Source organism: Plecotus auritus (genome assembly GCF_963455305.1).
Source record: "Plecotus auritus genome assembly, chromosome: 3".
NCBI classification, from domain to species: Eukaryota; Metazoa; Chordata; class Mammalia; order Chiroptera; family Vespertilionidae; genus Plecotus; species Plecotus auritus.
This window is the reverse complement of record NC_137772.1, coordinates 127,864,530-127,884,647: the sequence shown is the minus strand read 5'-3', so window position 1 is coordinate 127,884,647 and position 20,118 is coordinate 127,864,530. Positions and strand designations below refer to the sequence as shown.

Genomic DNA, 20,118 nt, shown 5'->3' with positions numbered 1-20,118 from the left:
CCCTCACTAACCCCCGTGCTGGCCTGGCCGTAGGCAGCCATCTTGTGAGGGTGTGAGGGTCAATTTGCATATTACCTCTTTATTATATTTCTTGCTTTTCTCTTGTTTCTTTCATATCTCTTATTGACCTCCTTCCTTACTCTATTTTTTCCCCATTTTCTTTTCCATTATTTCTCTTGCTTTACCTTTCCTTGTTATGCTTACATAATTTTTTTCTTTCTCAGTCTTTTTGTCTTTTTTGTCATTTTCCTATTTCTACTCTCTTATTTTTTTGCTCTTCCTTCTTTCCTTTCAGAATCTTTTTTTCTGCCCCCCTTTATCTCTAGTAGTCTCTTTATTTTTTTACTATTAGCAATAACATCCTTTTCTCTGTTTCTTTTTTGCCTTAGTATTTGTGTTGTATCTCTTTTCTTTCCTAATTCTCTTTTCTCTTAGGTTGTTATTATTGTGGCCATCAGAATATTTTGTATGTTCCTGTTTGTTTCCTGTCAGTTTTGTTTTGTTTTTCCCTGTCAGTACCTGTACTACAGCTTACACAACATGGTAGTGACTGAGGCTCATAGTTAGCCAGTCTGAGAGGAGAGTCCTCCCATGAATGGGACAACTACAAGCTAGATCCAATTACAACAGGAGACTCCAAATAATACACAAAAGGGACATGCATAGAGCATACACTCAGTAATACAAGGAAAACACACCTCTGGATCCTACAGGATATTTACTACAAAAGCCCATTCCATAAGACTGGACATCATAGCAAGTATCCTATCTAATAAAGAAGTAATATGCAAATTGACTGTCACTCCAACATACAAGATGGCCGCCCCCATGTGGTCAAAGATGGCCGGCAGGGGAGGGCAGTTGACTGGGACCAGGCCTGCAGGGGAGGGCAGTTAGGAGTGACCGGGCTGGCAGAGGAGGGCAGTTGGGGGCGACCAGGCTTGCAGGGGGGGACAGTTGGAGGAGGGGGGCTCAGGCCTGCAGGGGAGGGCAGTTGAGGGGACCAGGCCTGCAGGGGAGGGCATTTGGGGACCAGGCAGGCAGGGGAGGGCATTTGGGGACCAGGCAGGCAGGGGAGGGCAGTTAAGGGTGACCGGGCCAGCAGGGGAGGGCAGTTGGGGGGGACCAGGTCAGCAGGGGAGGGCAATTGGGGGTGACCATGCCTGCAGGGGTGTCCAGGCTGGCTGGGGAAGGCAGTTAGGGCTGTCCAGGCTGGCTGGGGAGGGCTGTTAGGGGTGACGAGGCCAACAGGGGAGGGCAGTTAGGGGCAATCGGGCTGGCAGGGAGAAGTTAGGTGTTGATCAGACTGGCAGGGGAGTGGTTGGGGGTGATCAGGCTGGCAGGCAGAAGCAGTTAGGGGCAATCAGGCCGGCAGGCAGGCGAGCAGTTGGGAGCCAGCAGTCCTGGGTTGTGAGAGGATGTCCGAAAATGGAGAGGGTGCAGGCTGGGCTGAGGGACACCCCCCATGCACGAATTTCGTGCACCAGGCCTCTAGTATATAATACATAGAGACAAACACAAAAAGACAATTAAAATGGGGAGACATAGAAACAACCTCAAATTAAGGAAATGGAGGAATCGTGAGGTAAAGACCTAAATGAGATAGGGGTAAACAAGTTATCCAACATAGAGTTCAGAGTAATGGTTATAAAAATGCTCAAGGAACTTACTGAAAATACAAAAAACTTAATGGGGACTTCCAGGAACTTAGTGGGCACTATGAGGAACTTAGTGAAAGGTACATAAGCTTGAAAAAAAGTATATCTATATATATAAAAGAACCAGGCAGAAATGAAGAATACTATATCTGACATCAATAATATGCTGGAAGGAATTTAAAGCAGTCTCAATGAAGCAGAAGACTGAATAAGTGAATTGAAAGATAAGGTAGACAAAAACACTCAATCAGGGCAGCAAAAGGTAAAAAAATACTTAAAAAGCATGGTGACAGTTTAAGGACATTAAACGGAACAACATCCAAATCATAGGAGTTCGAGAGGTAGAAGAAAAAGTGTAAGGGAAGCTGTTGGGAAAAATAATGACAGAAAACTTCTATAAGCTGGTTAAGGAAAAAGCTACACAAGTTCAGGAAGCACAGAGGCTGCCGATCAAGATGAATCCAAAGAGATCCACTGCAAGACACACCATAATTAAAATGGCAAACTTTAAGGACAAAGAGAGAATCTTAAGGGCAGTAAGAGAGAAACAGTCAATAATCTACAATGGAGCTCCCACAGAGCTATCAGCCGATTTCTCAACAGAAATACTGCAGACCAGAAGGGAATAGGATGAAGTATTTAAGGTCATGAAAATTAAGTATCTGAAATGAAGACTACTCTATCCAGCAAAACTATCATTCAAAATAGATGGTGAAATAAAGAGCTTCTCAGAAAAAAATGCTAACCAAACCAGCATTGCAAGAAATGTTTTAACATTTCCCACTGTAATAATAAGAATAAATAGAGAGAAACATAGGCACAAAGAATAAAAATGGCAATAAATAAGTACCTATCAATAATAACCTTAGTGCTCGCTTTGGCAGCACATATACGAAAATTGGAACGATACAGAGAAGATTAACATGGCCCCTGCGCAAGGATGACACGCAAATTCGTGAAGCATTCCATATTTTTTAGAATCTTTTCGAAAGAAGACAGAAGGAAGGCCAAGAGTCACATGAAAACATGCTCAAAGTCACTAATTATCTGAGAGTTGCAAATCAAAACGACAATGTGATACCATCTCACTCCTGTCAGAATGGCTATCATCAACAAATCAACGAACGACAAGTGTTGGCGAGGATGCAGAGAAAAAGGAACCCTCGTGCACTGCTGGTGGGAATGCAGACTGGTGTAGCCACTGTGGAGAACAGTATGGAGTTTCCTCAAAAAACTGAAAATGAACTCCCATTTGACCCAGTAATCCCACTCCTAGGAATATATCCTAAGAAAATAGAAACACCAATCAAAGGATATATGCACCCCTATGTTCATAGCAGCACAATTTACAATAGCTAAGATTTGGAAACAGCCTAGGTGCACGTCAGCAGATGACTGGATCAGAAAACTGTGGTGCATCTACACAATGGAATACTATGCTGCCATAAAAAGAAGGAATTCTTACCATTTGTAGCAACCTGGATGGAATTAGAGAACATTATGCTAAGTGAAATAAGCCAGTCAATGAAAGAAAAATACCACATGATCTCACTCATTTGTGGATAATAAAAAACATTATAAACTGATGAACAAAAAGATAGATACAGAGGCAGTAAAGCATCAAACAGACTGTCAAATCACAGCGGGAAGGTTAGGGAGAGGTGGGGGAAATAAGAGATTAACCGAAGGACTTATATGCATGCATATAAGAGTAACCAATGGATGCAAAACATTGGGGGTTGAGGGCATGTATGGGCGTGGGGTGGGAGGGGGCAATGGTAAGATATGTACACATATAATACCTTAATATATATATATATATATATATATATATATATATATATATATATATATATAATAACCTTAAATGTAAATGGATTAAATGCTCTAATCAAAAGGTATAGGATAGATGAATGGATAAGAAAACATGGCCCACATATATTCTGTCTACAAGAGACCCACCTCAGAACAAAAGACTCACACATGAGGAAAGGGAAGGGATGGGAAAAAGTTTTCCATGGAAATGGAAATGAAAAAAATCAGGTGTAGCAATACTTATATATGTCAAAATAGACTTCAAAGAAAAGGCTATAACAAGAGACAAAAAAAGGCCACTACATATTACTAAAGGGATCGATCCAACAGGTGGATATCACCTTGGTAAACATGTATGCATCCAATATAGGAGCACCCAAATATTTAACAAAGCCCTTGGAGAACTTTAAGGGAGAGATCAATAACAATATAATCATAGTGTAGGGGACTTGAACACCCCACTGATGTCACTGGATAGATCTTCTAGACAAAAATATCAACAAAGAAACAGAGACCTTAAACTACACACTAGATCAGATAGATTTAATTTGACATTTACAGAACATTCCAACCCAAAGCTGCAGAATATACATTCTTCTCAAGTGCATATGGGATATTTTCAAAGGTAGAACACATGTTGGAACAAAATAAGTCTCTGCAAGTTCAAGGGGCTTGAAATCATATGAAGCATCTTCTTGGATCATAATGGCATGAAATTAGAAATCAATCACAATGAAAACACTCAAAAACATTCAAACACATGGAGGCTAAATAGTATGTTATTAAACAATGAATGGGTTGCCAATGAAATCAAGGAAGAAATAAAAAAACTTGCTGGAAACAAGTGAAAATAAACCCACAACAACTGAAAACATATGGGACACAGCAAAAGCAGTCCTGAGAGGGAAATTCATAGCATTATAGGCCTACCTTAAAAAAAAAAACAAAAAAAGCAATAACTATTTAACCATACAACTTAAAGAATTAGAAGGATAACAGCAAGAAAATCCCAGAGTAAGTAGAAGGAAAGAAATAATAAAGATCTGAGCAGAAATAAATGACATAGAGACTGAAAAAAAAATACAAAAGATCAATGAATCCAAGAGCTGGTTCTTTGAACAATAAAAAAGATTGATAAACCTTTAGCCAGATGCATCAAGAAACAGAGAGGGGACCCAGGAACCTACAACAATAACACCCAGCAAACAGCTGCGAACCCAGGAACACCAGTTCCCAAGCAGCGTGAGCACGCAGATTTGGAGGAGTTACGCACCTTCTCATAGAAAGGTCAGATTTCACCTAGGATAAGGAGAGAGAGAACTACATAACTAGATACCTGGAGAAGAGAGATCATGGGGAGACAAATAAACAGCCTGCATATGAAAGAAAAGGAGGCATCACCAGAAAAGGAAGTAAACGAAATGGAGGCAAGCAACCTGTCAGAGAAAGAATTCAGAGAAATGGTCATAAGGCGGCTGAAAAGAATGGAAGACAAATTCAACAATATGTGTAAGAACCAAGAGGAAATGAAGAAGAACCAAGAAGAAATGAAAAATGACATCACTGCTATAAAGAACTCAATAGAAAGCATCAACAGTAGACTGGAAGAAGCAGAGGACCACATCAATGAGCTAGAAGACAAGGTAGGAAAAAATACCCAAGCAGAGCAGCTTCTAGAAAAAAAAATTAAAAAGCAGGAGGAGAGCTTAAGGGAACTTTGGGACAACACGAAACAAAACAACATCCACATAATAGAGGTGCCAGAAGGAGAGGAAACTGAGCAAGGAATAGAAAACCTGTTTGAAGAAATAATGACAGAAAAGTTCCCTGATATAGGGAAGAAAAAACTCACACAAGTCCAAGAAGCTCACAGAGTCCTAAGCAAAATGAATCCCAAAAGACCGACACCAAGGCACCTTATAATTAAATTGGCAAACACCAATGACAAAGTAAGAATGTTAAAAGCGGCCAGAGACAGAAAGTTACCTACAAAGGTTCCCCCATCAGACTAGCGACTAATTTCTCAACAGAAACACAGCAGGCCAGAAGGGAATGGAATGAAATATATAAAGTCATGCAAAGGAAGGGTCTGAATCTAAGAATACTGTACCCAGCAAGGCTATCAATCAAAATTGAGGGTGAAATCAGGAGCTTCACAGACAAAAAAAGGACTAAGGGAGTTTATTACCACCAAACCAGCAATGCAAGAAATGCTAAAAGGTCTGCTGTAAAAAAGAAGAAATAGGAAGCAAAGAAGGAACACATGGGAAAGAATTAAAATGGTGACAAATAAGTATCTATCAATAATAACTTTAAATGTAAATAGATTAAATACCCCAATCAAAAGGCATAGGGTAACTGATTGGATAAGAAAACATGACCCATATATCTGTTGTCTACAGGAAACACACCTCAGAAAAAAGGACGCACACAGACTGATGGTGAAGGTACATCCTTTTATAAAAAGGAGCTTTGTACACAAGGGCCAGCAAAGAATTTACTTGTCCTGAATTTTGAAATATTTTGTTTTTAAAATCCTTTGTAAAAATTTTGAAACTGTCTTTTCTTGTCTTTTAGAATTTGTATTTACAACTGATAGTAGTATTTTTCTTTGTATTTATAGTACAGCCAAGTACAGCGTGTTGACATTTCTACCTCGATTCTTATATGAGCAGATTAGAAGAGCTGCTAATGCCTTCTTCCTCTTCATTGCCTTATTACAGGTAATGTTTCTTTAAAATCTATTTAAAATTCATAACCTTGATGAGGTTCATAACCAAAATGAGATTTTGCTGAAAGGTCACTTACCTAAGAATGTGTCATAATGCTTCAATGTAATTTGCTTTCTTTATCCAGGTATTGTTTGCATGAACTAACATGATCTGGCTTAAAGGCAGACTTCTTTAAGTATGTCTTACATTGCAATTACTAAAATAGACATTGAGAAATGGCCGGAGGGTCTTATTTTTAACTCTTTTTCTATTCTACATCTAGCAATGTTGGATAAAATTTTAAAAATGTGTAACACTAAGCTAGTTTTTAAAATAAGGTAATTATTGTGGTGTAGCAGAAATAGAAAAGAACCACAGAAGAGTGAGTGGTGAGTGTCATTTTTTTTTTTTTCCATAGAGGATTTTAATTTGTCAACTTCCCTCTTTTGGTCTCTTGTCTTGCAGCAAATCCCAGATGTATCTCCAACAGGAAGATATACCACCCTGGTGCCATTGATCATTATTTTAACAATTGCAGGCATCAAAGAGATTGTAGAAGACTTTGTAAGTTTTTGTTTTCAGATAATAAAAACCTTGTATTGACTATAACATAACTCACTTGTTGCTTTAGATTTTCTGATTAAGACAGGTCATTGGTCTACAGCTTAATTAGCATCTCAAGGTCATGATGGCATATTTTTTTTGAGGAAACATGTACATACAGTGTCCTTAATGTCTGTACAATGACATAGAAGTAGTTTAAATTATGTTTTCTAATATTAGTTTCCTGGACCCCCTTTGGTTTTTATCACTGATGTTCCTACACCTTCCTGTAGAGTTCGCTAAGTTGGTGGCAAAAGTATTGCAGTCTAGAATAGCAGCATTGTGCTGGCTGCGCCTGAGGTGATTTTGCAAGAATGTTCTCCCACCTCATACTAATCTCATTGTATCTTCAAGTTCATTGGCTACAGCCATATTGGTACTCTGTCATCCTCTTTTCTAACTCCATACTCTTTCTCTTCCCTTCCCCTACTCTCCCTTCCCAACTTTTCCCCCCACATACTTGCAATTTCTAGCACACATCATATGCACATTTCCCCCCCCCCCCCCGGGAATAGGTAAATGATTAAATGTAATCCAAATCAAAGCAAAGCTACTTTGCCCCAGAAGTTTTTTAATCAATAAAATGGCTTCAAGTAATGTTGTGTTTATAATACTGAATAATTTCTTCAGTCTGATGTGAAACAAAGGAGGAGTGAGAAGTTTCATACTTCACGGTGCTTGTTCATCATTAGAATCTAAATATGGTAATTTAAACCAAAGTACATGACCATTGAACTAAACTGTAGAGCATTAGTGTTGTAGGCAGTTGGTTTCCTCCCCTCCCCCCACTCCCCTTAACTCTTATTGTTTGCTGTTTCATTTATCCATTTGGAACTTTTGAATCTAAGGACTTTTTTATTTTTTCTTTCTGTAACAGAAGCGACATAAGGCAGACAATGCAGTTAACAAAAAGAAAACCATAGGTAAGATACCAGGCCGATCACTTTTTCCACTGGAAACCTGAGAAAAGGCCTAGATTTAAGGAAGTTTAGATAAGTAGTTAGTGGTATTGAGATAAATTGGAGGAAATTATCTATAAATACTTTAAAGAAATAGCAAAAAGATAAGTGCAATAAAATGTGAGCCCTGTCAATTAATATTTGAATAAGACTTGTGTATTTTTAGAATTTTAGAAAAGGTTGTAATTTTCAGGAGCTAGACATATTTTATATCAAAAAATGTCTAAGCATTCATGTCCTTCATTTTAATTGCTCCCTACCTCTCTCTATCTACTTTTTATTGTATTGACTTGTAGGACATTAGCTCTGTTTTTGTTTTGTTTTTGGTAACTCTTATAACAGCGGGTGATTTTTTTTTCTTATTCTGGGCTAAATATGAATAGATTTAACTTACATACATCTATATTTATGTGTATGCATGAATGTATTATATATGGTACATAGGTACATAGATTGGGGGAGTGTTAGTTTTATACTTATATGTCTAAGGAGATAGTATGTTGGGATTAATAAGTGGAATTTCAAAAGGGGCCTTTTGGATTTTGGAAAGCTGATTTTTATTATCAATGTTAACTTATACACTTGTGTGTTTTTTTTCTTTTTCAGTGTTAAGAAATGGTATGTGGCATACCATTATGTGGAAAGAGGTAAAAACTATTTTTAAAGTTATGCCAAAAAGTATTGGTTTGGAGACTTGTAATTAATTGCTAATATTGATTACAGTATAAAGTTTATTTTAAGGCATAGGTCATCTCTACTTAATGTAAGTTTTAAGATGTGGTGTTTCCCCCGAGATTTACTTAGGACTGACCAAATGCTCATTGCATCGGTTCAGAGCTATGAAAGTTATCATCCCTGATGGATATTTCTGAAATCTCAAAGCATTTTCTAGCTCCTAGATCCAGTTCAAGAAACAATTTTCCTGATCTTCTATTCTTCTAACCTCAATTCAGTGTTTTCAATATTTTCTGAGTTTTGAGATTCAATAAGCGGTGGGATAGAGGTTGGAAAACATCCCGTTTCAGCCAGTAGTTGCTGCTCTTAATGTTACAGTAGTCAGAAGGGCTTGCCACCATGTCCCTGGAGGTATGAGGTCTGCAGGGTTTGGGGATTGTGAGTATGTGGATGTGTGTGTGTGTGTGTGTGTGTGTGTGTGTGTGTGTGTGTGTGTGTGTGTGTGTTTGTGTTTGGTTGTTTATACTGATGAATAGAAAATTTAGAAGAAATAATGCTGTGCCATCTGGATTACTTGTATCTGATAAAATGAGTTTTTTAGGTGAGTCTCTGTTTCAGCTGGGCCTTCTCAAAAGTCACAGATGCTTTGGGGGATGGCTCTTACTATTACAGGAGTCAAAGCTGATTAAAATATTTCAAAAGAAGATTACTTTTTAGAAGGGTAAACTTACAATAGTTTCTCTTGCTAAACGTTTAATACGCAATGTTTAAAAATGCCTCTGTGATCTTTTAATCTCCAAAATACCTGTGATATGGTAACAGCAGCTTTCATTTTAGTTTTTGTTTTGTGTTTAGTTTGTTATAGGAGCCCCTTTATAGTGTTTTGTGATACACCTTAACCTTGGTAGCAATGCAAGGTCCTGTACTGCAAGTATTAATTGATACCACTCTCATTTGGAAGTGTGGTGGCTCTTGGTCAAGTGGTTGGAAACTCTTGATGTCACAGAGGGTAGAAATGCTACCAGTGCTATAGAATGCAAGGGTTCCCACCGCACTTAGGACAGGCCTGTTTCTATAAGGTGCCTATTGCCAGCCCCTCCCCAGAAAGGCACTAACACTGGCTGCAGTGGAGAACGATTTAGGATGTTGACACTATTTGAAACTGCAGAAAAAGGAGTGATGATCTCTGAATTGTGGGCCCAAGAGTTGATGGCTGTGCAAACACTGAAAGCTTGTGAGTGTTTCTCACATGTGTTTGGAGGAAAAATAAACTGAAGCCAAATACTTGTTATATGATTTACCACTGGCTATTTTATTTCTATTGAAAATGCATTTTTTTTGGTTTATTTAAATTGAATTCTCAGCATGTACCAGAGACTGATAGGTATTGGGGATGCACATGAGTATCATAAAGCTTGGCTGGAGTTTTCTGTAGTGGTTGCCAGACTTCAGCAGGCACCCCAGTCACCTGAAGGGCAGTATAACATAGAGTGCTGGGCCCCAGTCTCAGAAATTCTGACTCAGTAGTTCTAAGTGGGCCCCTAAAATTTTTATTTTTTAAAATATATTTTTTTATTGATTTCAGAGAGGAAGGGAGAGGGAGAGAGAGATAGAAACATCAATGATGAGAGAGAATCATTTATTGGCTGCCTCTTGCACTGGGGATTGAGCCCACAACCTGGGCATGTGCCCTCACCAGGAATCAAACCGTGACCTTCTGGTTCATAGGTCGACGTTCAACCACTGAGCCATGCCAGCTGGGCTAGAATTTGCATTTTTAACAAGTTTCTAGGTGAGGCTGATGCTGCTGGTCTGGGAGCACACGCAGAACCACTGGTGTGGTGGAAGTGATAGGCAGCTAAACAGCGTGCAGTGCTGGTGCTGAGCTCTGTGTAGGGCAGGCATGCTGCAGGTGCTCTGGGGACACCTGTGTGTGTGTGGGGGGGCGGTGTCAGGAACAGCTTTCCTTAAGAGATGCTCATGTGCCCTCTTGAAGGATGAGCAGGAGGTAACCAGTTTAAGTCATAGGGCACTGGGGAACTCAGGCACATCTTCGGAACTGCTCAGAATAGGATGAGAGGACAGGTGATGACAGGGCAGTGGTAACAGGTGCCAGATGTGCAGGCACAATGGAACTGGCTCGCTTTAAGCTTCCCAAAGCAATACCCACTAATTGGAACTACCAGAGCTCTGCTCAAGTCTGCGATCCACAGGCTGTAGCTGAACCATAAATGCTGAGAGGTAGCTCTGGGGTGGATCTTGACAACTTCGGTTGATTTTGAGAAGACTTTTGGGCTTATTTTTCAAGTTGAGAAATCCCCTGAGGCTAGAGTGAATTCAGGGACCTGGGGTGTGTGTATCTCTTTTCACCTTAAGACTTCTTGATTTAGGTAGTTTAATACCCTGATGTGGTAATCAGGCATAAGCACACCAAATAGAAAAGCATTTCAAACAAATTTCTAAGTAAGTAGTATTTAATGTATGTGCAACTTCTTAGTACTTTGTTACTGAGAGATAATTGTGTCTGTATTTCAGTAATAAAGATCAGAGAAAGCCATAATTTTCCTTGTCCCCCCACTTTGAATTAAAAAAAAAATTCACAGCCTTTTTTTTTTTTTCACAAATTTACACAAGGTTACACATAGCCGGTAGAATTTTTGAGTTCTACCACCCTTGAGCCTGATTCATTAGACTTCCCTGCACACCGTGATAACAATTCACAGCACTCATAAGGACACCTTTCAGTAAACCCTCCTTTGTATTATCAAAAATCAAATGTAGGCCCCTGTTTGGGCCATTCTCCCAGCTTGCAAGATCCAGTAGTTTTTCACAAGTATTGTGTTATGTGAAATTCTTAATTTCTATGAGAATAGTAACATGGGTTAGAATAAGAAACAGAAAACATAGTGCCCTTTTGAGTTGTGAATTGCTAGTATACTAGGAATGGCCTTTCTTCTTGTGCCATCAGAGAATTCTGCCTTTCTTCACATTCACACTCAGAGCCCACTCCATTACACCCATACTGGTAGAGACTAACACAGAACATGTGCCTGCTTCATGCCAGGTGCTCCCATTAACTTCCTTAAACACTGCATCAGCCCTACAAAGCCAGTGGTGGTTTTCCCTGGGAAACTGGGATTTGAGCCTAGGCCTGCCTGACTTGAGAGCCCACATTCTATCCTGCCAGCTGCATATATGATGTGATTTAAAGGATTTATAGGCACTTGGCCATGGTGCTCATTTTCTACAGACTGGGGCCTGTTTGTTTCTGTGGCTTGGGGTCTTCTGTCCAGTGGAGTCTGTTTCCCAAGGTGGCCTCTGACTTTGGCCATGATGATTTTTCTGGCAATATCTTGAGCTATACAAATCTTCTCTATTTTATGTGGCATGTTTCCAGGGGACCTTTTAGATGGACTGTTCATGAGTGAATTTAGTATTGTTTTTTAATCATACACTGGCAAGATTATTCAGTTTTGAATCTTGGTTGTCTGACCTTGATCAAATGATTTCACTTTGAGCCTCAGTTTTTCCATTTGTAAAGTAGAGACATTTACACGTGTTAACTCAATTGATCCTCACCATAACCCCATGAAATAAGTGCTGTTGATTTCATTACATAGCTGAGAAAACTAAAGCACACAAACTTTACAGGACTAGTTCAAGGTTACACATAGGTGGTAAGGAGTACTAACAGCCGGGGGATTTGAATTCAGAGCTGTGCACTTAACCAGCCTCCCCGACTGCATCCAGCAGTGGAATTTATAAGTGGAAGAATAATCGTAAGGGAATGAGACCTTGATAGTTCTGACTCATCTTTGTCCCCCGTCCCTTTCTTTTATTTTCTTTTCATTCAGCATCATCGAAAAGAGGCAATAGTACCATTTGTCAGTATTGAAAGATTTTTCCTTTTGTTCTTATCAAGAAAAATAATTTGGGCTTCTTCATCTTAAAAGTCATGGCATAGTTATACAGTAATTTTTTTCTTCAAATATTTAACCACCTTTATCACCATTTGTGCTTTCTTTTCTTTCATGCTTCTCTGTCCTTGTCCCTGGTTTTCTAGGTGACAGTGGGAGACATTGTGAAGGTCGTCAATGGGCAGTATCTTCCAGCAGACATGGTCCTGCTATCCTCCAGGTCAGGTGTGCTATAGTGAGCACATTTTTTGAAATAAATGTCAAGAACAATAAAATATAAGATGGTGACTGCTGACTTCTCCAGCCACTCTTTCCCTTCCACCCTGAGTCACCAACCTTCTCTTTCTGGCCTATTCTTCCATTGCCTGTCATTCACTCTTTCCTGCCTTAATCCTAAATTATCTTTCTCCTATTTATCAATTCAATTTACTCTCATGGCTATTCTGGGCTATTCCTTATTGTAGGAAGACATTCAAGATAGTAGAGAGATCACTCCAGTAACCTCCAAGTGGCAGCCTGTCTGAGACTTCACATCCCCTTTCCTGATGGGTACAGCCCACAACCTCTCAGAACCCAATGCCTTCCTTTACTAGCTATTCAGAGAACTGCAGGCATTTTCTCAGCTTAGACATGACCAGCAGGTGGTGCTTTCTCCTCATTTGTCCACATTTTGTTCCCTTTCGGCCCAAGTATCATTGCTGTGTTTTCTAGGCAGTTCTGTACTAGAAAGTTATCATAACTAAGTGGTGTAAAGAGTGAGCAACACAGTCCTTGACTTTTCTTTGGCTTGACACATACGATTATATATCAAAGAAGGAATGCCAAAATTTGAATAAGAATAGACTTTTACTCTTGAATTCAAGATTAAAGGATATGATGTGAAAACTGAAAGTTCCTATATTCCTGTTGGAAATCATAGATGCTCACACAGTTTGCATTTTCTTTGGTTATAGACAGTGTTTCTTTTTTTTTTAATTTAATATTTTATTTATTTATTTATTTATTTATTTATTTATTTTTACAGAGAGGAAGGGAGAGGGATAGAGAGTTAGAAACATCGATGAGAGAGAAACATCGATCAGCTGCCTCCTGCACACTCCCCACTGGGTATGTGCCCGCAACCAAGGCACATGCCCTTGACCAGAATCGAACCTGGGACCCTTCAGTCCGAAGGCCAACGCTCTATCCACTGAGCCAAACCGGTTAGGGCAACAGTGTTTCTTTTATTGGATATGATCACACATGAGATTTTAAGTCTTAACATGAATTTTCTGGTTGAGATCAAAGGTTTAAAACTAGACCCTCTGCCACAGAGGGTTAAAGCACCGTGTACATGGGGCAGCATTCATGCTTGATTCTACTTATTGGTTACAAAGAAACTCTCCATAAAATGTGATCACTTGATAGTTCGGGGTCAGCGTTTTGGTTGTGGCCCTCAGGAAGCCTCGTTGGAATATGAGATTGTTTCTCTGAGCTGACCTCAAGTTTTCAGGTGGTCATTAGTGTTTGGGTCTGTATTGTGTGCCAAGCAGCCCACTGAGCACATTGTTCCATTTAATCTTCCCAGCAACCCTTGATATCCTTACTTTATACAGAAAAAGCAGAGAAGCAGAGAGACTGAACAACTGCTGGAATCATGTAGCCCATAAAGGTAGTGCCAAGAGATTTTAACTTAGCTGGTGGGTGGCAGAGTCTCTTAGCTACTAACTATGCCACCTAAACCCAAAGATTGGAAGTGTTAGCTGCTCTGCTTAATTTTATTCTTTGAGTTTTCTGTCCTTCAAATTAGGTGCTCTGATTAAAAAGTTGCCTGTGGGCAGAGTGGAAGGTGCAGGGCAGTAAAGTCTTGCCAAGCCTGTGCCTTGGTTCCTGAACCCTTTGAGCTATGATTTTCTTTTAACAGATGGGTTTGTACTGGCTGTGTCGGGAGGCACTTTTGGTCAGGAGGAGCAGACCAGGACTCAGACTGTCAGGGTCATGGAACATCACGTTTGCCCTAACCTGCCCCTCCCCTTCTCATTTACCCTCGGCTATTTCTGTTACTTGAGGTCAAGCGGCCTTTGTGGGACCCATAAGAGCAGATCACTTGTATTGGTGTTGGGCTCCAAAGATGAGAGTTTGTCTTTCTGCTCAATTACTACTACTAAAGTGGTTGCTTATGCAGTTGACCCTTGAACAATACAGGTTTGAAGTGTGTGGGCCCACTCACTTATTGAAATTTTTTTCATTAGATACCTGTTTTGTTTTCCACCCGGGGTTGGGAGTCTGAGGATGCACAGAGTCCACTGTATGCATTGATCTACGGCCATTTTATATAGGGGACTTGAACATCCACGATTTTGGTATGGGGGTCCTGGAACCAATTATCTGCGGATACCAAGGGACAACTGGGAGTAGTTAAATTTTGGGGGACTCAAAAGTTAAGCTTGTATTTTCTACTGTGCAGAAGAGTGGTGTTGGTGCCCTAACTCCTAGGAATGTTCAAGGGTCATTTGTAACACTATTTTGAAGTGCTGGTCAGCAGACATAGTTTCCATAATAGACTCTTTTTGAGCTATGGATTTGTGCAGGGGACCTTACTAAACTTTGGCTTCTTTTCTCTCTTTCCTTAGTGAACCTCAGGCAATGTGTTATGTTGAAACAGCTAATCTAGATGGGGAGACGAACCTTAAAATACGTCAGGTAAAGTTACCTTTTATGACTTGTGTTATTATGGAGGCCCATATAGCAAATCTGATCCCCACAGGTACCAGTCAGTGCTTTTTCTAGAGGAAAAATGTGTTCTCCCTCAAAAGGTTATGCCTTAACCCTAATGGAAACTGTGAGGAGAATATGCCTTTTAATGTAAAGGGAACTCCTTACAAGTGATGGCAGAGCTAAAAAAGTGGGCTTCACCCAAGTTTGGGTCAGGAAGGGTATCGTGTGTTAGCTTAGATGTCACTGCACTCTCTGTCTGGTAGTGTCTGTGGGAAGAGAGAGCCTCTGCTGGGTTGAGCTGCGTGGTGGATGGGAGAGATGAAGTTAGACAAACGATGGTACCTTCCTTTCCATTGTTTTAATCGAGGTTCTAATTATAGAGTGAGTTATTAGATGCAAAACTTCATCCTTTAAAGAAATCTATTCTTACCATATTTTAAAGTTCTAGAATGAAGAATAGTTTTAACATAATAAACATTTGAAACATTTGAGACTTAAATTTAATGCTGCATAAAGTTGAATTTGATAATTCTGTCCACATATCTTTCTTTTCTACCTCGAATATTTGATTTAGACTTTTTTTCCTGTTTAAGGAAGAGTTACTGGGTCTAGTTAGTATCATACTGTATCAAAGGGGTGCTTTATTCTATGTTTATGACCGGTATTAGAGTACAGCTAATAAATATGCTTTCTGGAAGTTGTTTGAGCATATGAACTGCTGCCAAAGATGGATGTTTCCAGCACAGTGGTGGAATCTTAACTTTGTGCTTCATTGATTCTTTTGTATTAGGCTGCTGTCTGTAAAAAAAAAAGAAAAAGAAAAAAGCTACATGTAATGCCGATCTCATGGGCTGATAGCTTGATTTTTTTTGATACATTTTATAGTATTCATCATTTTCTTTAGATTAACAATGGGATGTGGAATGCTACCCCTAAATCTGGAAGACTATAATCAATTTCCTCTTTTGATTGAACATTTTAGGGTTTGAATTGCACTGCTGATATGCAAACAAGGGAAATATTGATGAAGTTATCTGGAACTGTAGAATGTGAAGGGCCCAACCGGCATCTCTATGACTTCACTGGAAACTTGAATTTAGATGGGAAAAGGTATTGCTTTCCCTTTTCTTAGTGTTTTTTTTTTTTTTTTTTTTTTTTTATGGGACTAAGAACTACTGAAGCTTTGGAAAATATTAGTTTGTTTTCTGGCTTCATAATATCTCAAAACAGTGAGATTTCTTCATGTTTAGCATAGATATGAGAGACTGACCTTCTTTTGAAACATGGTTTTAATCGATTTTAAACCATTGCTTAAATTTAAGGAAATAACTGATTTTTGTTAAAAAAAAAAAAAAAAAAGCCAGAGGGTCTGAAATAATGTTCAGAGCACCTGCCTGTTCTTTCTGTGTGTACTACCTGCCAGGGAGGAGAGAAGGTTTTGGCTGCATAAAATTATCCAGAAAAGCAGAAGGGAGGTATCTGAGTGTATGAAATCTGATATTTATTAGAGAAACTGTTTTTTTTTTTTTTGTGTGTGTGTGTGTGTGTGTGTGTGTTTTTTGCTAGCATTCTTTAAAGTAGCATTTGTTTTTTGAAAGTTAAATGAAAGGAAGAACAATTAGTCTTCCTTTAAAATAGTCACTGTTGTCTATATTCTGTTGTCTTTGTTCTCTTGGCATCGTTTTCTTGTTGGAGAATCATTTTTGTCATTCTGTTGGGGTGCAGTTTCTACCTTCTGCCCATCTTTAATCTGCATGCTTTTTATCACTGCTTCCCACCTATATATTTTGAAGAGACCCATAGAGAAGAACCTGATCATGGTAATCAACCCAGAATAACCATAACAACCACATGTGCCTACTTTCTTGGTTTTCGTTTAGTGTGCAGAGCCGTTCCATAGGCTCCCATTTTGAATGTCTAAATTACCACTCAGCCTTTTATCTAATCATTAAGTTGTTCTTGACAAATTTGATATTATAGCTTTTTTTCCCCCCTCTATAATAGGCTATAAAATAAATTTCTGTTATTTTAGCAATTTTTTTCTCTTCCTTTTTTTTTTTTTTGGTGTTGAGTTTCATAACAGGGTTATAAGAGATACAATTTCCTCTAACATTTTATAGGAAAAAAACAAAAAAAATATTTTTGTAGTGATGAATGGATAAGAGAAACCTTTCTTATGGGTCTTCTTCTCTCTCTCTCTTTTTTTTTTTGTATATTAAGCCAATGGTAACCTTTATTGTCTCGGTGAATAGTTCAAATTTGAGTAAAGGAAACATTTGATTATTGTGGGTTTATGTTTAAGAGGAAAGCTCATGCTCATTTGTCAGACTACCATTGAATACAAATGTTGTTTCCTGTTTTTAGCTCTGTTTCCCTTGGGCCTGACCAGATCTTATTAAGAGGTACACAGCTTCGAAACACTCAGTGGGTCTTTGGCATAGTTGTTTACACTGGACACGACACCAAGCTCATGCAGGTAAAACATTTCTGTGCTGAAAAACAATGCTGATTTTAGTCTTTTAAAAAAAATTGCTGTTTTTATGGAATAAAGAGTAGAAATGCAGATATTGTATTTAGGAAGCTCGAGTTTGTGAGCTTAAATTTTGAAAGGGAGTGCCTTTATTTTGGTTCTTTAGGTAGTTTCTCATAGATTTCTGTTAGTATATCATACTAGAGGCCCGTACACTGGAGGGGTGTCCCTCAACCCAGCCTGCATCCTTTCCAATCTGGGACATCCCTCTCACAATCCGAGACTGCTGGCTCCCAACCACTTGTCTGCCTGCCTGATTGCCCCTAACCGTTTCTACCTGCCAGCCTGATCACCGCCTAACCATTCCCCTGCCAGCCTGATTGATGCTTAACTGCTCCCCTGCCAGCCAGATCGCTCCCAACTGCCCTCCCCTGCTGGCCCGATGGCCCCCAACTGTCCTCCCCTGCCGGCCCGATGGCCCCCAACTGCCCTCCCCTGCCGGCCCGATGGCCCCCAACTGCCCTCCCCTGCCGGCCTGATCACCCCCAACTGCCCTCCCATGCAGGCCTGGTCGCCCCCAACTTCCCTCCCCTGCTGTCCATCTTGTGGCGGCCATCTTGTGACGGTGTGGGGGTGGCCATCTTGTGAGGGCATGAGGGCCACCTAGGCTTTTATTAGTATAGATATTTGTTACCCCCTGCTTGAAATATCAATGTTTTTGTTTTCCAGATTTAGGGGGACAATCAGTTTTGGACCTAAGCAAGGATTTGTTCTTTCCTTATTTCTCTCACTACTTCTGCTCCTCACCCCCATTAATTAGGATTGTATAGTAAATTGTCTTTTTTAATTGAATTCTAGTTAATTTAAAATCAGTTATTTTTGAACTAATGTTTATACTTCATATAGCAAAAATATTAATGAAAATGATACTGCTCTTTCTCCCTGTTAATATTTTTAAATTAGTTGTGAATTTGCAGACCACATATATCCTATATAATAAAAGCCTAATATGCTAAGTGTCCGGTTGTCTGTTCAACCAATCAAAGCGTAATATCCTAATGATATGCTAAGGCTGCTCAACTGCTCACTGTGACGTGCACTGACCACCAAGGGGCAGACAGTCGACTGGTAGACCAGTCGCTATGACATGCACTGACCACCAGGGGGCAGAAGCTTTGACCAGTAGGTTAGCTTGCTGCTGGGGTCTGGCCGATTGGAACTGAGTGAGACAGGCCACACATGCCCTGGAGCCCTCCCATGGTCCCTTCCCGGCTGGCCAACCTCCTGTTTCTCTCCCCGGTCCCGATCGTGCACTGGTGGGGTCCCTCAGCCTGGCCTGTGCCCTCTCGCAATCCAGGACCCCTTGGGGGATGTTGGAGAGCCAGTTTCAGCCCGATCCCACTCAACACAGGATCTGCCCCCTGGTGGTCAGTGCACTCCCACAGGGGGAGCACTGCTCAGCCAGAAGCCAGGCTCATGGCTGGCAAGCACAATGGCGGTGGCGGGAGCCGCTCCCGCCTCTGCTGCAGCGCTAAGGATGTTCGACTGCTGGCTTAGGCCCGCTCTCCGCATCAGTTGGACATTCCCCAAGGGTTCCTGGACTGTGAGAGGGCACAGGCTGGGCTGAGGGACCCCTCCCCCCTCAGCAAGTGCACGAATTTCATGCACCGGGCCTCTAGTTATGACATATTTTGCTAGACTAGTTTGAAATTCTGCATAAATCAGTGTCCCTATGTGTCATTTCTTATATTTCTTTGATATCACTTGGCATATTATTTTACTAATGGTCACTATTAATGAGAATTAGCTTTTCAGCTTATCTGCCCTTTTATATTCCTTCTAAAGCAAGTATTTGACTATATTTCTTAACTAAAAAATGTTTAGTGACCATTATGCACCATGTCTTATACCAGGCTGTATGGATATAAGAGTGAAAGGCCCAACCTTATCCTCTGGAGCCACGGGCACTGAGGAGTAATAGGGAATTATGAAGTAGAGAGGTCATTATTGTAATATATATCATTACAAAGCACTACAGGTGCATATCGAAGGGTCAGCCAACCCAGGGTTAGGCACGTCAGTTGGCTAGCTACTAAGAATGATACAAGGAGCACATTTTAGAAATAAAGTTAGAGAAGGGAGGCTATTGTGTTGGTCTACTCTTTGAGGTCAAATGATGTAGGAGTTAAACACTTGATAGAACAGATGAAGTGATAGACCCCAATAGATGGGGAGGATTAGAAGGGTGAAATTGAAGATTGTTGGAGTTTCTGAGTGACAGTTGATCAGTACTGTCTTCAAGTTTCTAGGGTGGAGGGTTTATAGAGTAGGGAGACCTGGGAATGATTCATGGGAGTAGGAAGCTAAAGGTAGAGCTGTTGGAGGCCATTTCATGTTGAGGAGTAAAGGACTGAGAGACTATGGCATTTGATGGGTCGATGCTGTGACTTTGAAGACTAGATCATGGCAAGGCTAGAGATGGATATGCCATAAGCCAGTTGGTCAGAGGACTGAAAGGTGGGAAGACTTGTTGAGGCAAGAGGCAGAAGGCAGTGTCGCCAAATGGCATGAATTTTACAAGTGGGTTTTTCACATGGCATTAGAAAAATGAAA

At 40.1% G+C, this 20,118-nt stretch overlaps 1 protein-coding gene across 3 annotated transcripts in view; it reads left to right on the top strand.

Annotated features, from left to right (window-relative positions):
• The window catches only part of ATP8A2 (ATPase phospholipid transporting 8A2), a 700,434-nt gene that overhangs the window by 159,876 nt on the left and 520,440 nt on the right, over positions 1–20,118 (top strand). For all 3 annotated transcript variants that reach the window (XM_080660784.1, XM_080660782.1, XM_080660783.1), the window contains 8 exons: positions 6,097–6,196; positions 6,650–6,748; positions 7,665–7,710; positions 8,353–8,393; positions 12,485–12,558; positions 14,951–15,020; positions 16,018–16,145; positions 17,400–17,511. In XM_080660784.1, the coding sequence (XP_080516910.1) occupies positions 6,097–6,196; positions 6,650–6,748; positions 7,665–7,710; positions 8,353–8,393; positions 12,485–12,558; positions 14,951–15,020; positions 16,018–16,145; positions 17,400–17,511 (670 nt within the window). The remainder of the gene's footprint in view (positions 1–6,096; positions 6,197–6,649; positions 6,749–7,664; positions 7,711–8,352; positions 8,394–12,484; positions 12,559–14,950; positions 15,021–16,017; positions 16,146–17,399; positions 17,512–20,118) is intronic.